This window comes from Ixodes scapularis, unplaced genomic scaffold (assembly GCF_016920785.2).
Source record: "Ixodes scapularis isolate PalLabHiFi unplaced genomic scaffold, ASM1692078v2 PGA_scaffold7__128_contigs__length_106722199, whole genome shotgun sequence".
NCBI classification, from domain to species: Eukaryota; Metazoa; Arthropoda; class Arachnida; order Ixodida; family Ixodidae; genus Ixodes; species Ixodes scapularis.
In genome coordinates, this window is record NW_024609882.1 from 48,472,816 (window position 1) to 48,491,321 (window position 18,506).

The 18,506-nt window shown below is 42.9% G+C and overlaps 1 protein-coding gene across 1 annotated transcript in view; it reads right to left on the bottom strand.

Annotated features, from left to right (window-relative positions):
- The window catches only part of LOC8027808 (Down syndrome cell adhesion molecule homolog), a 232,735-nt gene that overhangs the window by 137,818 nt on the left and 76,411 nt on the right, over positions 1–18,506 (bottom strand). The window contains exons 6-7 of the mRNA XM_042286222.1: positions 3,900–4,075; positions 1,941–2,213 (exon numbers count right to left, since the gene is read on the bottom strand). Of these exons, the coding sequence (XP_042142156.1) occupies positions 1,941–2,213; positions 3,900–4,075 (449 nt within the window). The remainder of the gene's footprint in view (positions 1–1,940; positions 2,214–3,899; positions 4,076–18,506) is intronic.

Below are 18,506 nucleotides of genomic sequence, written 5' to 3' on the forward strand. Positions count from 1 at the left end.
ACAACGGCTTGTCACCCACCGCTGTGATATTTAATACCATCACTTTAAATTGCTACGCCACGTGTCGCAACGACGTCGCACCATGAGTCACGTGACTTCACGTCGCGTAACACCATGACGTTCCACCGTGACATCACATGACCTGGAGTGTCCTGACGCACATCTTGTGGTCACGTGATTACATGACACGTACTATGTTCAGCCAAGTAACCACGTGACCCCTAGTGTAGTCCCGCATTGCGGGGCAACGGCTCTGACACCGGAAAAAGCGACAGCGGGTGCGACGAGAAACATATCTAGACTTCGCGTCCCTCATAAATATTCATCATAAAACGAAAGCAATATGTTCTAGTCTCACGTCTGTTCTCTAGCCGAGTGACCTCGTGCACCGGATCTTAGGAGCAGGACACTACGACCTCGCTGCGGCCATGGGCATGGCAAATGCGCATTCTTTTGGTCACTTAAACAGAGCGCCAGAAAAAAATTAAACTATTTCTGAAGTTATGCACTCCGTCCTGCACATATCTGCTATCATAAATAGATAACCCCTATAAATATTCATTATTATTGTTAAAGAGTAAACGCGTCTTAAACAATCAAAAACTAATATTTTTAGGCATGAAGCTGCATATTACACTGGCCAAGAAACGGGAAATGCAGAGTTCGTGTACGGGCCAAGCTAGGTATAATGAGGTAGATTGGGAGAAGGGAAGTCTACTCCCTTCCGCTACTGGGGCACATTTTTTCGCCCGTTCCTGAAGCCCTGGATTAGTCATATCAATATGCAGCACTTTAATCGTTCTGCCTAAGCCTCTAACTCTCCTTTCGACAGCACGAAAAAAGGCTAATATATATTTTTGGGAGCCCCACAAGCTTCAAGCTTGTCGGCACTAAACGTCGTTTTTCATATTTTTTTTTATTACAAGACCTAACTTAAATATAATTATTAATCTGGTTGAAATGTCATTGAAGCCGGATTATATGCGTTATTTTTTTATTTATTGTAGTGGGTTAGTTACACACGTCAGGATCCCATTACGGTTACCCAGCCATAAAGGGGAGTAGAGTACGTAACAAATGTGAATTCCGCGTTAATATTTCTTAAATATATACATATATTCTGTGTTCAACATGTCTAAGTTGTAGTTAAGAAAACCGTAATGGTTCTTTTTCGCAAATGCATAGTGCCGTCTGTCGGCAAACCACGAAGGGTTTTAATGGCTTTAAAACTCTTCGTTCATCTATTACTCCTGCATTGATGATTGAAGCAAAGGCAAAGCAGAAGTATGGCGTGTTCCAGATCAAACCTTTGAACTACTACCAGCTCTACACCGTTACCGTCCACTAATACGGTCACGTAGACACTATAAAAAATGACGGACGGACGGGTCTGCTACAGCTAGGCATGCGTGTAGACGACCCCTGGGAAATATGCATCAAGTCAAGACGTCTACACACCAACACAGTGTTTCCAAACAAGCCCGCTTTGCCCACACCAGATGTAAGTACTGCGCTTGCGCAGAAACCAAGATTGGGAAGAATGAAGCCTTTGCGCATGCGCAGTACCGACAGCAGCGCCACCTCAGTGGCGTGACGTCAGTGAACTGAGTAAGTCTGTTCTCCGTTTCAACTTTAAGACCGACCGCTTGCCGTCACTACGATTCATTGTAGCAATTGAAGCGGCGCCGAAAGTGCATCGTCACGACATTTGAAAATGCTGTCTTTGTGGAATCGCCATCACGATGCAGATAAACCAACCACGCACAGAAGAAAGCGTAGGATTGCGGCGCATTCAATCGGCGCAATTGGTTTAGTTGGTGAAACAAAACGCGCAAAACAATGATCACCGTGATGATGCAGTTTCTGTGCTTCTTGATCGCTAGAATTTGATTTATAGCGCTGCCTGCCTTCGTACTTCCAGTGAAACGTAGTATACTCACCTCCGAGAAGGAGCTCAGCCGACGCTTGCGCAGAATCAGCCTCGTTGTGCAGGTAGCACTGGTACATCCCTGCGTCTTCCCGCAGCACAGAGTCGATGCGGAGAACGTGCCCGGATGCGAGAAGGGTCTGCCGCGAGGTCGACCCCAGTCTTGTCTGGTCTTTGTACCAGGACACAGAGCGGACAGGGTGACCTGCCGCGGTGCAGTTGAACGTGGCCGGGCGCCCTACGTCCGCTTTCTGCACGGCTGGGTGCACTTCGGCTTTCAGGGGTGCTGCGTCATTCGAGAGGAGTTATGAGAGAGCGTTCCATCAATGACAACACATTATACACGTTTAGTAATTAAATATCTCTTATTTTGTGACTTTGTTGAGTAATGTGCCACTATGCTTATTCGTTTCCGACAGAAATTATTCTTGGATCTAAATAAAGCAGTTTTTGGCCACATTCAATTTTAAAGAATGAAACAGTACTACGTTTCCCTCTACGTTTTTGTATTTTTCATCCTGGAGTTTCATTCTACTACAGAGTGACCAGCAAAGAAAATACCCCTGTTGTTTGCCTAATTGAGTTCCGCTAACTCATGGGACATTTAAAAAGCCAGGACTGCACCAGGGTGCTGACCGTTGACACACAGCTGAGCAACTTTTAAACCCCGAACGCGGTAGAGAAAAACGATGTCCCACATATATAGGCTGCATCACTTTGTAAGGATGGAGATAAAAACTTAAAATAAGATTGCCGTCCGTTCATTGAATATCTTAAAACGACTCTTGTTCATTTTAAAAATAATTAGGGATGGGGATTTTATTATATTCATTCAGTGCCTAGACGCCGCACGTCAGCGTTTGCGTGTCTCATGGTTTTGTTTTGTGCTGTGGGCATGCTTTAATTCCGTGCCTTTTCACTTATCGCGATGAGACACAAATGATTACGTGGATTATTTTCATGTACGGGCTACGCTTCTCATTCTTTCGACTAGCTTGGCCGCAGGCTGTGCCCTAAGTCTAAAGAAACTCTGAATCGATCCGCCCTCATCTACCAGCCAGAGATTTTACTGCTGCTGCTTTTTGCTTTCGAGATGTCGTCCTTCTCTGGCTCACGTCCTGCGTGCCCCCGTAGCAGCCGAGCTCTTTACGACACCGTCGCTGCTTTGCAGTGTGACAAGTGCGAGACCTGCCTTCACCGAAAGTGTGAACTTGTCTCATTTCCCTCCCAGAAAGGCGTCTGTCATTGACATTTGAGGGGTATTGTGGCGCGAAGTAGCTTCCAGACGCCCTGTCGTTCAATTTTTTGTGTGAGCCTTTCACACACACTCGATACTTAGCACTTCGGGAAACCGGCACTCCTCAAGTGCGCCGGTTACCCGAAGTGCTTAGTGTCGAGTGTGTGTGAAAGGCTCCCATAAAAAATAAACCCGAGGGCGACGACGAATTTCGCAAAAAAAGAAAAAAACAGGCGAAGTGCCAGTGTAGGTGGTTCCATATTTGCACAAGGTGTCCCACAATTTAAAAAAAAAATGGCCGCTATCTACTACCTGCATAAAACGATGGCATCCGTAAGCATGCCATCCCTTTATCTGCAGAACAAAGAAGTGTTTCTTGATGACTGCGTCTGATTAGTGATTGGAGCCTTCATCTTATTGCTTGGGGGTGTCTATAGAAATTGTTGATCGACAGTCTGACGATGTTTGATGTTACATTAAATCCGTTGGATGTTGGCGTTCTTCCGTGTGTCTATTTTCTACCTTTACTATAAATATTTTTGATATATATGCTTTTTTATTAAAAGCATGTCAGGACCGCTTTCTTTCTTTTTTTTTTTCTTCTTGCAGACATCTCTTGATGCCCCTGACAGCGGTACAAGCCAAAATAAATACACATTTATGTAGACCCCCAACACAAAGTGGCTCTGAGTACATCAAACTAGACGCCAAAAGGAACGACAGCGCTCGCCCCACCTGTCACGGAAAGCGTTGTCTGGACCTGTTCTTCGCCGACGGTGTTGTTGACTAGGCAGAAGTACTTCCCGCTGTCCTTCACCTCCAGGCCGGACAGAAACAGAGATCCTTCCACTTGGGCCGTCCTCGGATCCCGCGTTAGGTCCGACAGCCGCCCGTCAAGCTCCCGATACCAGCTGAAGGCGGGAAAAAAAAAAGGGATTGTTAGTCCAACTGTGGTGATGTTCGTATACAACTAATAACTAAGAACACCTGCATTCGGACTGTAACCATCAACGCAGACGTAACACTGGTCTGTGTTCAACTACCACCACTTCCGCCAAAAAATGTCGTCACCACTGCATTCAGGCGGCGCCGTCTGTCTCATGTCCGCGTCACCGGCAGTGCGTCTTGAAGCGTCTAAAAACGAGATGCTAGCACATAGAGAAGCCAAGACGCACGCGTCCAGCGCTTTACGGCGTACTCTCGTCAAGGTTCAGCACATTTCTCGCTTGGGGTGGGACGGGGATCCACTAATGATGACGTAACTCGCAGTACTTGTTTTCGAGGTGCTATTGTTTATACCAGCTCAGGGGATGAGGAGAGTGAGCTACCCTGGTCAAGAAGGCTGTAAAATCAAGAAGAGTGATACATTTGTTTCAAGGAACTGATAAGCATTTTGGCGGAAGTGATGAAACAAGCGAATTACTAAGCTACAAGTTAAGGGACGACACGAGCTTCTCATTGCATTTGCTTTCTTACATAATTCGCAGCTGTGCTATTAATACCATTTCCCGTCAAAAAAAGAAAAAAAAAGATAAAAAGCTCTTGCACGAACGCAAAGTTTCGCTCTACAGCATTGGCACTTCCCTTCCTCCCCCCGTCGTTTCTCACACGCGGCAAGGCACTCTTTCGCTACCCCGTCCCTTCCCTCCTGCAGGCCGCCATTGTTCGTGATCCGGCGACACTCCCACTTCCCCTAACCTCCTCCTCCTCACCCCTCCGGCAGCCGCGGTTGCGAAATACCCACGTGGTCGTAGCTGTGCGGACACGCTCCCTCGCTTCTTCACTCCCGTCGCCCAGGTTCCGTTCCCGTGTGCTTTCCGTGCCTCAACAGAATAACTCGTGAACTTACTTTCGCTTCCTACGCCGCAGGCGCGGAAAAGGGCCCGTCCGTTCTAAATACCCGTCGCGGATAACAGTTTGATTATCCGCATCCGCTGACTTTTTATCCGCTTCCGAACCGCATACGCGAACTTTTCACACTATTGTATTCATATCCGATCCGCATCCGCATACTTTGTATCTGTATCCGAACCGCATCCGCAAAATGTGAAACCAGATCCGACTCACAATCCAGGCATTAATTGTATATCATAACATCAAGCGAGATTGAAAAGAAAATATACAAAAAGCACTTTTCAAGTTGTTTGCTTATCTTTGTACAAAGAAATCGTTGGGTCACCATTCAAACGAGATGTCATTTTATCGCTATCAGTTTCATCGTACTTATATTAAAGGCGATCAGCCTTCCCGAGACACTGCGCGTCTAAGGAAAGATGATCTGAGTTACGGTGATCGCCCTAGGAGTACGCGACACACTGCCCAGAGGAAGTGCACAAAAAGGATGTTGAGACACTTCTTTTGTTTTTGGAAATCATGACCAAATTGCTCTTTGCGGAGAGGGGGACGTTCCTTCTACTTTCTTGTGACTTGTACGTTTGAGGTTTTCTTTGCCCGGGGAAAGTTTGCGCTCTTTCTCTGCCAATGTACTAGCTTTATCGGGACGATTGAAGCCCTGCATTCTTTACTTTTTCTATAGATAGCATTTTTGACGAGAGGAAACGCACAAACTGAAGTGATCTTCAGTGAGAATCAGATCTTTCTTAGGATCCCTGATGTTTCTTCGAACCGCGTTTTGTGGAAAAACATGTTTCGTGGACACACGGTTCGTCGACGCTGTACGTTTTGTGGGCGCATGCCTCTGGGACGTTTTGTTAACAACGCATTTCTTCACTAAGCCGCAAAAAGCTACCGCGCGATTCACTAAGTCGTGCTTAACCAAACCATACCCCCCTCCCCCCTGTAATCCAGGCGAGACGCGAAAAGTTTGTTACGAAAATAGCAGGGTTGTGTGCCACAAAACGTTTCAGGTTTTTCGATGAGACGAACACGAGAAGCCTTTCAATCAAACGTCGCATGTCTATGAAACGATCTGTAGACCAAACGTCAGTCGACGAACTGAATGCCACCGGGCAAAAATTTAGATCCGGATCCACGGATATCCGCATCTGCAGCCCCTGACATCCGCATTCGATTAGCAATCCGCCAAAATTTGTCCAATTTTTATTCGCATCCGCCCGCTTACTGGAGATATCCGCGGATATCTGCAGATAATCCGCGGATATGCAGGGCTCTATAAATAAGCATAAAAGAACTTCGTGTTTTTTGTTAGCACACACAGCTCTCCCAATCGTTCCACCAAAACACACATCTCCTCACACACGTCTGCTACATCAATTTCACTGAAAGCAAGGAACCCTTTGAAAACACTATGCAGCACAGTGACTGAAGCAAATTTTCAACTTGTCTTTTCGCAACGCAGCAGCTATCGCTGTCAATCGCCGTACGCTTTGTGTGATCGTTTTTTATTTCGTGTTTTGTGTGGCCAGATTTACGCACTGGCACTGTGGGACTGTTTACGTGTGGTTATCCTGGTTGTACTCATTCGCGAGGCTCATTAAAGTAACCCCTATTTATTAGCATAACAGGTTTCATGTTTATTCGAGCTCAACTATGACTGTATAAAATGTACAACTTTTAATTATTTGTGTAGAAAATATCAATAATTCGTAAGTTAAAAAAAAAAAGCGGCTTTTTTTTATACAAAAAAAAAGCATAACCATCTGCCGGTATTTATTCTGCAAGAATGCAACATGACCGCGCAAAATATGCTATTTGTAGCAAACGTTTTCACTGTTTACATATAATGCGATTTTTAGGTTAGAGATGTTCGGGAAATAATAGGGTGAGTCTTATGCCCTAGAATGAAATCATATCTTTAAAATGAAAACTTAATGAATTAATTAATGAAATGAGGAAGGATGCATTTGCTCTAAACGAACGCGGAATTAAATTAGTGGGATTCCTGCATGATTCCGTATTTTCAAATCCTAGAGTGATTCCAGATTAATTTTTCACAACTATAAAAGCAAGGTTTGAAGACCTTCGAGATATATGGCGTGTTGCAGAAATTGAGCTGTATTTAAATCTTTACATAGTAGTATTTGTGCGCACTTTAACACCTCTTTTCTGTACTTTCTTGATATAGGCAACCACGTGAGTACCATAATTATTGTGCATGGTGATTTTGCCTCCCACTGTTGTATCAAATAATGCTAGTGACCTTTCAAAATTGCTAGGGCACATTTGCATAATATCATGTTGCTTCTGCAATATCAATATTGGATATACACAAAAGGGATTTTATATTGTGCTGCTATGTAAATACGTGCATTTATTACGATTGTATATGCAGCAAAATCCGGGAAAAGAGGAGGGTATAGTGGCCCAGTCTGCCGAAAATTCGTTTGCCGCATTTTCTTGCCGGGGGCGGCTTGTCAAATGTATACATATACCTAGGTATATAAACACTTTAAAGATCAAAATACAAATTCTTCATTCTGTTATTTTCTGAAGAAAACCACAGTCTGCGCAGAACTTACAAAAAAAAAACCGCGAAAACAACAACATAAAAAAACATAACATTGAAGAGAATTTCTAGACAGAGTTAATCAAAATAGGCCGTACATGAAACTCTTGTGCTCACAGAAACCAATGCGTACAAAGTACATGATAAAAACTCGGAAAGTAGTGCTGCTGATCCGTTAGCCTTTCTTGTACTCTACCCTATTTAATTCTGGAGTGACGGCTGATATAGGTATCGGATACCCTGAGTAACGTTTTTCAATGACAAACAAAATTAAGAAATTTGCGACGTAATTTGTTCTGGCAGAAAGTTTAGACTAATAATACCGTCATCGAAATTCACGAGCTTAAAAAAAAAATTGGAGTTTGTCCCGGTTCAAGAACGAAACCGTATATGCAGACTTCGTTTTTTTTTATTTCAATTAATTAAGGGGCAGTATAAAATTAACGTTTACGAATATATCACTTCCTCTACTGGTAACGGTACCCGAGGAAGAACCCCACTTATCATTTCACCTTACCAATCGCATATCAATAGTTTCAAATTCTCACGTTTTCCTCGAACGATTTTAGAATAGAATGGGCTTCCTTACGAAGTTATTAACCAAGACTGTAAGTGCATCTATTTCCGCTTTGTGTTTTGAATGAGTAACTTTTCGGTACTTTAACGCTTCGTTGTGTGTTACTTTGCACCCTGATACGATCCCTGATAGGGATTGGCAGTATTTGTAAAGAAATAAATAAATAAAATAACTTCAACCGCCTGTCAGCAATACATCTTTAGCCCGTAAGAAGAGGAGTAAATAGAGGTGTCTTCTGAGGTTGCCTACATAACAAGCCTTAATCAATTTATTAAAATTAAAAAAAATAATGCTAATTTAAATTGGCAAATTTTCCAGGTAGTGTGTTTGTGTATTTAGTGAACCTGTGTATTTGTTCGAGTCAGTTTGAGTGATGCGTATTCTGTTGTGTTTTTTTGCACCTCGGTATTGTAAGTACCTATTCATGGCTTTGCAGAGAGTAACTAAGTTAAAAGTATAAAATGATTCATTATGTTTACGTGAATGCACTAGAATCAAATATTTTTTTCGGCGAAGTGCAATACATTATTTATACATATTTATTATACGCCTCGCGCTACTTAGATATCGTTATTCGAATACCAAAATTAACTCCGTTAACTACTCCTAAATATGCCATGATGTGGCAAACACGCTTAAAAAAAAGACAGATTTGATTCCTAATTCTATTATGTTTTTCAAATCCAAAGCAGTTCATTTTATCTTAGTATTCACCCTAATACTTAGAAACTATGATGTCGTTGCTGGCAACACGTGTTTAAGAAAATATCACTCACAGATTAATGTCCTAAAGGATGTAAGGCTCACATAATGAGTGATGGGAAGCCCGTACAATATTCAACGCGTTCTAGATTCCGTGGAATTCGAGTAATATCCTAGAAGAATACTGCCGGGATCAACTTCAGATCGTTTTTCTCCGAATTTTCCCGAGAGAGCGACGTATTTGGCGGGGACATTTGACGCAACGCGCTAGAAATTCCTCCATAAAAACGGTTTCTCACCCGATACTTCCGGTCAAGCTCACAATTTGCCCCTCAAAAAAAAAAAAAAAGAACACATCAAAACAACAACACCCGTTTTAAAATTTGAGTGTAAAGAATCGGACAGCAACAAAAAAGAGCAAATGCAGCCGCGTTATACAATGACACAAGCCGCAGAGGATATACACTTTTTTTGAAGTAGCCACCTCAGCTATCAATGGTACTGGCACCTCGACTGGAAAGGAAATTGGAATTGGGATCCCAAAATCCCCAGTGGGGAAAAAAAGGGGGAGGAGGAGGGAAGGGGAACAGGGAACTACCACGACGACTGCGGCCGCGCTCACGAGTGATAAATCGAAATCGAGCACGCAGTCTCCCGATATATCCACACAGGCTTCCAATATAGATATTCTGAGTGCCTCCATTTGCAAAGCCAGGCAGGGGCTTCTCTCTTTCCCCCACCAACCTTTCATAAATCACACTCTGGACGCATCCCTATCCTCCTCTTTTCTCGCCTCCTCTTTTCCCTTTCCCGTTTTCATTACAACCCCAGCTCCAACCACGGCACGAACCTCGTTAAGGCAGCCGTCACATCCGCAGAATGGAGGAATAATTAATTGAACTTTTCAGCAGGCTCCGGGCGGTCTTCCTATCTTCACACTTTAGTTTTTGTTAATGTTTTTGTGTATGTGTGTTTATGTTCAGATTAGATTTTGAGAAGTTGCCTCTTTTTTCTACTTGAGCGTGTCCCCCTTTTCACAGCTAGAACGTAAAGACATTCGGATGTTCCCAGTGACAAACGAGAGATGAAAGAGCCAATCATTGAGGATCCTGCTCCTTCCGGTAACAGAGAAGGTTGCCCGTGCTGCAACTAATCACGTGTCCAAGGCCAGTTTTGTAAAAAAAGACTGATTGAAAGCTTCTGCCTCATTGTGCTGCCCGTGAGGCATTGAATAGAAAGTGTCTAAAGGCAATGATTAAGGGCGGGTGAAGCATTGAATGAGAAAACAAAATACTCGACATTTTCTTTTGATACATAATCTATTTAATGACTAGGATCCTCGAAAAATGTGAGACCATAAAGTCTCGCGATGCAGAGACGTCCCGTTACCTGACGTCACGTGGCTCAACGATACGTGACACAATGTCGCGTGACATGATCACGTGATTGCTTGTTGCATCACGTGACAGCGCGCCCCCTGACACCGTTTCTGTGTCAAAACAGCAGGCCACAGCTCAAAACACGCTGTACCTTTGGTGTCTATGATATTTTTATAATCGCCGCTTAGCTAGAATGAATTGTGCTGGAGATTACTGAAAAGACGGACGTATCAAATAGGTTTTTATTGTTGACGAATTGATTTTAAACTGCGTATTTCGAAATTCCTTGTACTGCTTGCAAATATATGTTATTTGTCGACTGTTTCCCGCATTGTATTTTGTATACTTGCTGGTGAGCGCGGTGGTAATGATGTAACTTTAGAAAGATTTTTATATATAAAGACAGAGGACGGCAGAAAACATTGTATTTTTGTAACCTGCTCACTCTCTGTATTTGCCCTCAGCAGTGGGTTGACATTATTTTCAAATGAATAAATAAATACATAAATGTTCCTACGTGAAACTCCATCAGAGGTGTGTAATCTATTGTTGGTACGGTTACTTCAGTTTGAGGAGTGGAGCATCTGCAATATCAGGCTTCACACACTGCGAACCGGTTTTCTGAGATTCAATTAGTGACCAAGATTTTTTGCCAGGAAACATGCAGCTTCCATTTTGACACGTTAAGGTGTCTACTAGACGTGACACTATAATTGAATGCTCATATAGATAATTTTAGTTTTGCCTTCAATACATCGTTACATGCACACATGACGACGTTCACTTGAAAAACTGCGTTCGCGTCTTTTTCCTTTTCTTTTAATATCCTGCTATATGCTCGGGACAATAAGTGATTCCGACGAGTTTGTATAGTTATATTATATACTTATTGGTTCGCTGGAATCAAGACGTTTTTAGGAGTGAATTGGCGAGTTACGTACTTGAACGCCACTGGATTGTTTAGGGTGTAGGCGGTTACCTCTTAAAGAATAACTGAACGGTTTAAAAAACGTTGCTTCAGTGGAACACGTAACTCCCAAAACGTTCTTGTTCCCCAACCCCAAGTAATAGTAAAAACCTTTTTTGCGCAGCATTTATGTTGCGAGACTCATTTTGTGACTCGCAACATGCTTCTATTTTCTGCGTCTATTTCGGGACGGCAGGAAAAGCAAGAAGCACTTTGAGGATTTGTTCCTTCCTCAAGATGAGTCTCGTGGCATAAATGTTCAGCTAATTCTATTTCCTGCTGGAAAACGTAATTTTCGGATATAAATCTGAGATTTGGACACTTACAAATATTTTTACTGCTCTTAGTATCCTGGAAAGGAATTTTTAAATATGCTTCTACTCCATGTCGACGCACCGAAATATCAAACTCATTCCCGCTCTAATAGTGTCTTGAAATCGAAACGTTGAGCAATTACTATTAAAAAATACTTTTTTTAAGGCTGAGGGGAGGGTTAAGGGGAGTCAACATTATGAGATATGTGTCCTCTCCGAGCACTTAAAATATGTGGTGAGTTCAGGATCCTTTTCGGAGAGCCGTGTTCAGCCATGCTGGTCATTCCCTTACGTTCGGTCAGCCTCCGACGTCGCAGCGACAAAGGATACGGATGACTGAGAGCCAATCTCTCGACCAAAAGGGATGTCTTCATAGGCCCCGCGAAAGTTCTCTGACTGACAAATAAATAAATCGTTAGAACCAAGAAGCTCTTCAATCAGTGGTCTACACAAGACGACGAGCGGAGCATATAAAAAAAAAAGCCACAGCGTGCAAGATCCTTATGATCGCAGCGCAAGTCGTGCGTTTCTTTAACCTTCACATGGTCTCACGCGCTTAGGTTTCCCCCGACCTTTAGTAACGGCAGCGCGCGCTTGCTGCCTCTTTGCGCGCTTGGGTGTTTCCCTTTTTTTGACCTTCCGGTGCACCGAATATCCGTTTGAAAATACTAGTTCTCCGTATAACTCGATTGCACTTTAAGTCCAAAACGCAGCTGTTGCTAGGATCCGATGGAGCATATCAAGTAGCGGCAAAGGTGCATCATCATGTCCTTGTGGATTGCCAATTACCACCTAAACCAGCCAGGCACATAAACGCGCACACGAAATGCGAAAGCATTCGTATGCCCAGCGTATTCCTCCAAGCTGCGCGCCGAACTGAGCCCGGCCGGGTGACCCGTGCGGATGCTGCCCGGGCGGGCTCTGCGGCGGGACGCTCTACAGAGCCCGGACACCCTCTCCCTCTTACCGGCGGCCGGGCCGCTGCGCCAAGGCAGTGGGGTGGCGTTCCTTGGAACTATGCCGTGCGCCAGCGAAAGGGAGTCCTTTCATCAATTTTCTGCTCCAGACTAGAGGCTTCGCTCCATCGGACAGGGGACTTTAGGTGCCTTTTTGCGCGACTTCAAAAGCTGATAACGACGATTTGCTTCAGGGGACAGTTAATGCCTTCGCCTTAAAGAAAATGCCCAGTTGTTCCGCAATTACTGTATACTTGATTAATTTAGTTGGTAATAGCAAATGCCCAGAGACGATGAGAGCAATGAGGATGCACTTTTGGATACGCTTGATTGACTCCATCGGATTTTTGCGACGGCTACTTTCTGACTTAAAGAGGATAGGTGTATGGCAAAAAACTTTAACAAGGATCTGTAACGCGAGCACGCGTGCAACTTGTAAAATTGCGAATAAAAAGCAATGTTGAGGGAGACTAGAATTAGTTAATTTACGCTTTAAGGTTCGTCGTTCAATAATATTCTCCCTGTCAAGAAAAACATTTGAATAAAGAACAGAAACAATGCCTTGGTGTCGCGTTCCGCACTTTTCGCCGTTGAGTTTTTTTTTTTTTTTCTTTGCAATAAACAATAATAATTAAACAGTGTTTTCCTAAAAGTTCAAAAACGTTCGGATCAATCTATCAACATCTTGTTTAGTTTCATTTTACGCTGAGCACAAAACTGCCATGAAGTAGTAGGTCGTAACGTCATTTACTTTTCAAAGTAAGCTGAAACTATGCTAAAATGTTCAATTTAAGTTTACAGTAACACAACTTACATCGAGCGTCGTTTTGAAGACCCACACATTTTCAACTCAGCGCCTCGCGGAAACCCGACATCTTGCGGAGTTCGTCACCCAGCACTAATGAAAAGACGCTGGTAATATAGCATCGACGACAGGACAAAGTCAGATAGAAAGCTGGCAGAAACCTGCGAGCGCGCTTGGGAACCTGATACAGCGGTAACCCGAGACCAGGAAAAGTTCCAACGCTAACGCCGAAAGCAAAAGTCCACGAGGGTTTAACTTGATGAAAGCACTTGCGGTCCGGTTCAAAGGTGATTATTTTTTTCTTCTCAGCGATTAAAGAGACGAGGAACTTATTTCAAGAGTAGCTTTTGTTTTTATTTTTCCACTCGAACCAAAACTTTTATTGCTGCTCTCCTCTTTCGAAATGAAAGAGGTTTTGGAAAGAGATTAGTGGCAAAGTGTCGTGCCGAAATACTTTTGGATGGGAACTCCCGAGTCCGAAATAACCTTCCAGGGGATTTATTCTTCGGAGCATACGGAGCGAGCTTCGGCTTATGCGAGAATAATTTTTATCAGAGCGTGCGTTAGCCCGCATGACTTCAGTCAGACCGATTTTAAAGAAGTGCGATTTGCAGAGAAACGGGCATAATACGCTTGAAATAACATGAAATGTTTATTTCTAATTTTGTGCCACTAAGCCTTCTTTAAGAAATATGACGCGAAGTAAAACATGCATGGTTGCTTGCTTTATTGAAGAACTCTGTGGGTACGACTTACAACAAAAAGGTATACGAATAAACAAATGTACAATTATAATTATTCAAATGTGATATCGAAATGCTCGAACTAATCGTTTTCATATCGTTTTCATCTGCTCCGATCGCAGAATTTGTTTAATTCATGACATAACCGTTTCTGATTCGTTCTAGATCTAGTTCGGTATGATTTGCCTCTCATCAATGGAGCTTTGAGATGCAAGGGCGATTCGGCGCTCTCTGTCTTTAGAGGATACAATACAGGATACAGGATACAGGCAATACCCAATGGCGCTTGAGGCTTTATTATGGTTTTGGTGATCCGATGGAGGAGTAAATGAACCTGCTTAAATTGAAGTTCAAGTTCCTAATCGGCTACTATGCTCACAGCTCTTCGGTCTGCAAATGTTACGTTGTCATTCTTTAAATCACACTTCTTAGATTGAGAAAACGGTGATTTTGTTCTTAGTCTAAGAGTTTTTATTGTTGGTAAATATAAATAAAGCGTAGTCAACTCGGATTAAAACACGTCGAATGACAAACTGATTGCTGGATGTGAACGTCGGTTAGTCGATATGTCTATTGTCAGCTTTGTTCATCAACTTAGCTGCGCGGTAAATGTTGCTCAAATCGTCCTCACTTTCTCTTTGACGAACGTCCGAGCTTCATTAATGATCCTGCTATTCCCGTTAAAAAACAAGTCCCCATTGCTTAACTAACGGTTTCATTTCTTTCTATTTGATGCTCAAATGCGCAGCCTACGGTTTATGATTTCATTCGTGGCAACATATTTTAATTGTACTACGATTTGAGTGATTTTGGCTGGGACATTATTTGTAAAAGCTTTGATGTGGACGTCTTTTGAATGGCGGATATTGGAGGTACGTTTCCATGTTCTCGAAATGTTTGGTTTCGCTTTCAAAGGTAGCTTTTATTTTTAAATTTTTCTTAAATTGGGTGGTTTCTGGTATCTAAACTCGGCGTCGGACAAAACATCATAGTTTTTCGGGATCATGTTTAAGAGTATTGTATAGGGTCATGGGTACTCCTCAACCTCCCCGGAACATACGCATGACCTTAATACTGGGAAAACGTCTCCGCACTCATAAGGTAAGATATCAAGATAATCTGTGTGGTTAAACTTAAAAAAGCCTGGCAGACACTTTAATGGGCACTGAATTTTTGGTTAAAATAAAATGAGGCAGTAGATAAACATTTTTCTTACGTAAAGCTCACATCTTTCTTGCTCTAGGTCCGCTGCAAAAAATGGCTTTTGCTGTTTTTCCTCGATTATAATAAAACGATCTCGGGGTTTGATTTCCGGGGTTTACCGGCACTTACTGAAACAATCGGACCTCTAAATATAAGGTTTGATACGGAAAGATTTCTACACGTAAAAAAGAATAGTGTTCAAGATACATGTTCACGGTTGCGTCCACGTGATCTTCCTAGTGAATTTTCTTGAAACTATGTTTTAAGTGAAAAAACCTTGGGGTGATTCCGGAAGTAGCACATTTCACTCAAGAAGCATCGCCCTACGGTCAGGCGGCTGCTTGAAATGTCAAAAAAATTGAAATGCACGACTTTATTGTGTTTGGACTAAAACGCTCTACCAACTGATTTTTGGCGCATTCTTTGGAATCGGGTTATCAAGTCGGGAGAAATAAAAATAAGGATTTGGCGATGACTTCTGTACTCAACATATACAGATTTGCTGCTTTCCTGGACTCGCGTTTTTAGAACTCCAAAATATTAGTGGGTTAAAAAAAAAGAGCAACGGGATTTCTGCTTTAGTTTAATTCCCTTCATCACAAAGCTTATCACTCACTTTGCTTCTAACATGCTTTGGAAAAAAAATAGGGGAGGGGGGGGGGGGGGGGTGTTTACTTCAAGAAGATACGCTTGTAGCATTCTTTTTGAGATGAGCGAAGCAGAATGGTCCATAGGAAAGATGACATCAGAGGCCTTGGCAATGTCAGTAAAACACGAAAAAATTCTGTGGATTCGGTATTTCGCTCAATGAAACAAAAATGCTTCAGCTCTAATACGCAGTTCCTACTTTGTGCGAATCTCTCGTTCATTACTGTTTATTAGTTTGGGGTTTGACGACGAAAACAAATATTGATTTTTTTTCTTTTTTTTTGCAAAATAGCAGTATGTTGTATCGAAGACCTTCAGCGTACTGAGTCTGACCACGCAGCACATTGCTTTTTTAAACACAGTTTTCTGTCATTAGTCAACTATTCTTAAGCTTTCAATTCATATCTATAACCAAATACCCAGTGTCCAACACGTTTTTTTGACGTAACTCTTCCTAGTAATACACGATTCAGCCTTCGACACAGCTCCTTTGAATACCTTGGTCTAGGACGATTTATGGACATCACCAATTAGCAAACTTGACAGCTGATTTCTTAAATACACATCCAGCCGTTCGAGAAACAATCTCAGATTGTGCATCAAAACAGAGCTTTAAAATTAGTATAAAGCATGTCACGTCACGTTGAGTAAATACTTTTATATTATATTTTCATTAGGTATGAGCTGAATTACCCGCCTGATTTATTTCCAAAGTGTTAAGTGCACTAACAATTGTATAAGCTCTGTACAGACAGGCGGTGTTGATTGTGGCTGATGTGCTATTGTATCTTCTTGTAATCCCTTAATGTTTTTTTTTTTTTTTTTTGTTTTCGCCTGCCAAGCATTGTAAACGGTTGATAGGGCCACGTCAAGCAGAGTTAATCTGCCTTTTGCCCTGTTACCCTAGAACTATTGTCTAAATTAAACCAATTTAACGAGCAGTGGAGGTGAAAAGAAGTAGGACATCGCTTCCCCCGCCCACTCTTCAAGCTTTGCGCGGGGCTACGCCATTGGTCGCCCGCGAAATAGCATTAGACCAAAGCTGCGCCCAGTTCCTGACACTGCCTCCCATGATATTGCAACAGTGCACTCGGTGGCTGTGGGCGGTGAGATGGTGGCTGTGCATCAGCGCAGTTTGCTAATCCGCTTGTCCGCGCTATGCAGGTTTTGGCCTCTGTCATCACCCATGAGCTGTTCTCTTCTCTGCTGTCTGATTCGTTGATCATAACTCCACGGCTTTCACTTTGATGCCCCCGAAAAAAACGTATGAGGTTGCAATTTACCACCATTCAACACGTGATCACTGTGCTACTGGACCTTGGAAACAAGTTGGAAAGCTTTCGCTGCAGAACCCTCTGAGTTTGATCCCCACTCCCTGTCCGTTTCGACGTGGATGAGTTTCGTGCCGACACGCGTTCCGGTAATCACTACTGCTTGGTGCACGTTAAAGACCCCTGGTTAGCGGTTGTACTGCACTGGCTAAATTCGTTATCTACAGCTAAGAGACAAGCCACCCGTTGGGGCATACTATCATCAAGGCTGCCTAAGTATGCAGGCAACCCAACTTTCGCGGAACTCTGGGGGCTCGGTGTCTGTGCATCAGCGGATTTCACTAATCCGTTTGTCCTCGCCATGCATGTTTCTAAATGATATGGACATTTTATTCAAAATTCCATGAATTGCTTCTTTCAGTGCAGCTGCCGAGCACGCAGTGTTTCGTTTCCATCTCCACCGAATGTGTTATTCTCATTCTTTCCTTGCTCTCGTTGACGGGCGACGTTGAAGCTACCTCAGGATGTCTCACTTCAGGGGATTTGCTGGCATAGCTGCAGAAGCTAACAACAGTACAAATCCAACTAATTTTTGATTTGATAGGGCTCGAAAGTCAACATGAAACCGGCAAAAAAAAATACCCATCTGATCTCATCAAAAGATGTCAATACTAGAGAGCCATTGTGAAAACCTTGCGAAATTGCGAACATATCTTGACACCATTTGAGCCGACACCGCCCAGACGGGTGGTCAGGTCAACGATCTGGAGGCGCGTCTGGACGATGCCGGGAATTGTTTGCGCCGCAATAACTTGATATCTTAGAGTTTCCTGATCTTTCCTCATCTGACACCTTTGCCCAATCGGAACAAAGAATACTTCAACATTGCTCTGATATGTTGAACGTTACTGGAGCCCTTCGAAAATAAAGCGTGGACACCGTCTCGGGCGCAACACACCTAACCGCTGCCGTCGAATGTTTGTAAATTTTCCATTCTTCAAAAAGTTTGGTAAATAAAGCGAATAATTCCAGCAATTGTGAAGACTACCTGTTCAGAAAGTAAGGAATCATCCAGTTGATTTTGATAGAACTAAATCATCACCATTTTCATTGCACTTTAAGACACTAATCATTAACCAAGAACACCACATAATCTATGAGATCTCACAATTGTTAAAAAACAGGCATAGCATTTGCATCCTCAAAAACAATGAACAAAAACCACCCACATTCTCGCTCTGTATCAAGTGTTTCGCTCTCAGTAATATCCACTGTACTTCGTTTCACCTTACGTTTTGACGCAGCCGCTGCTACGAGCTGATGGGACCAATCAGAAGGCATGAAAAGTGCA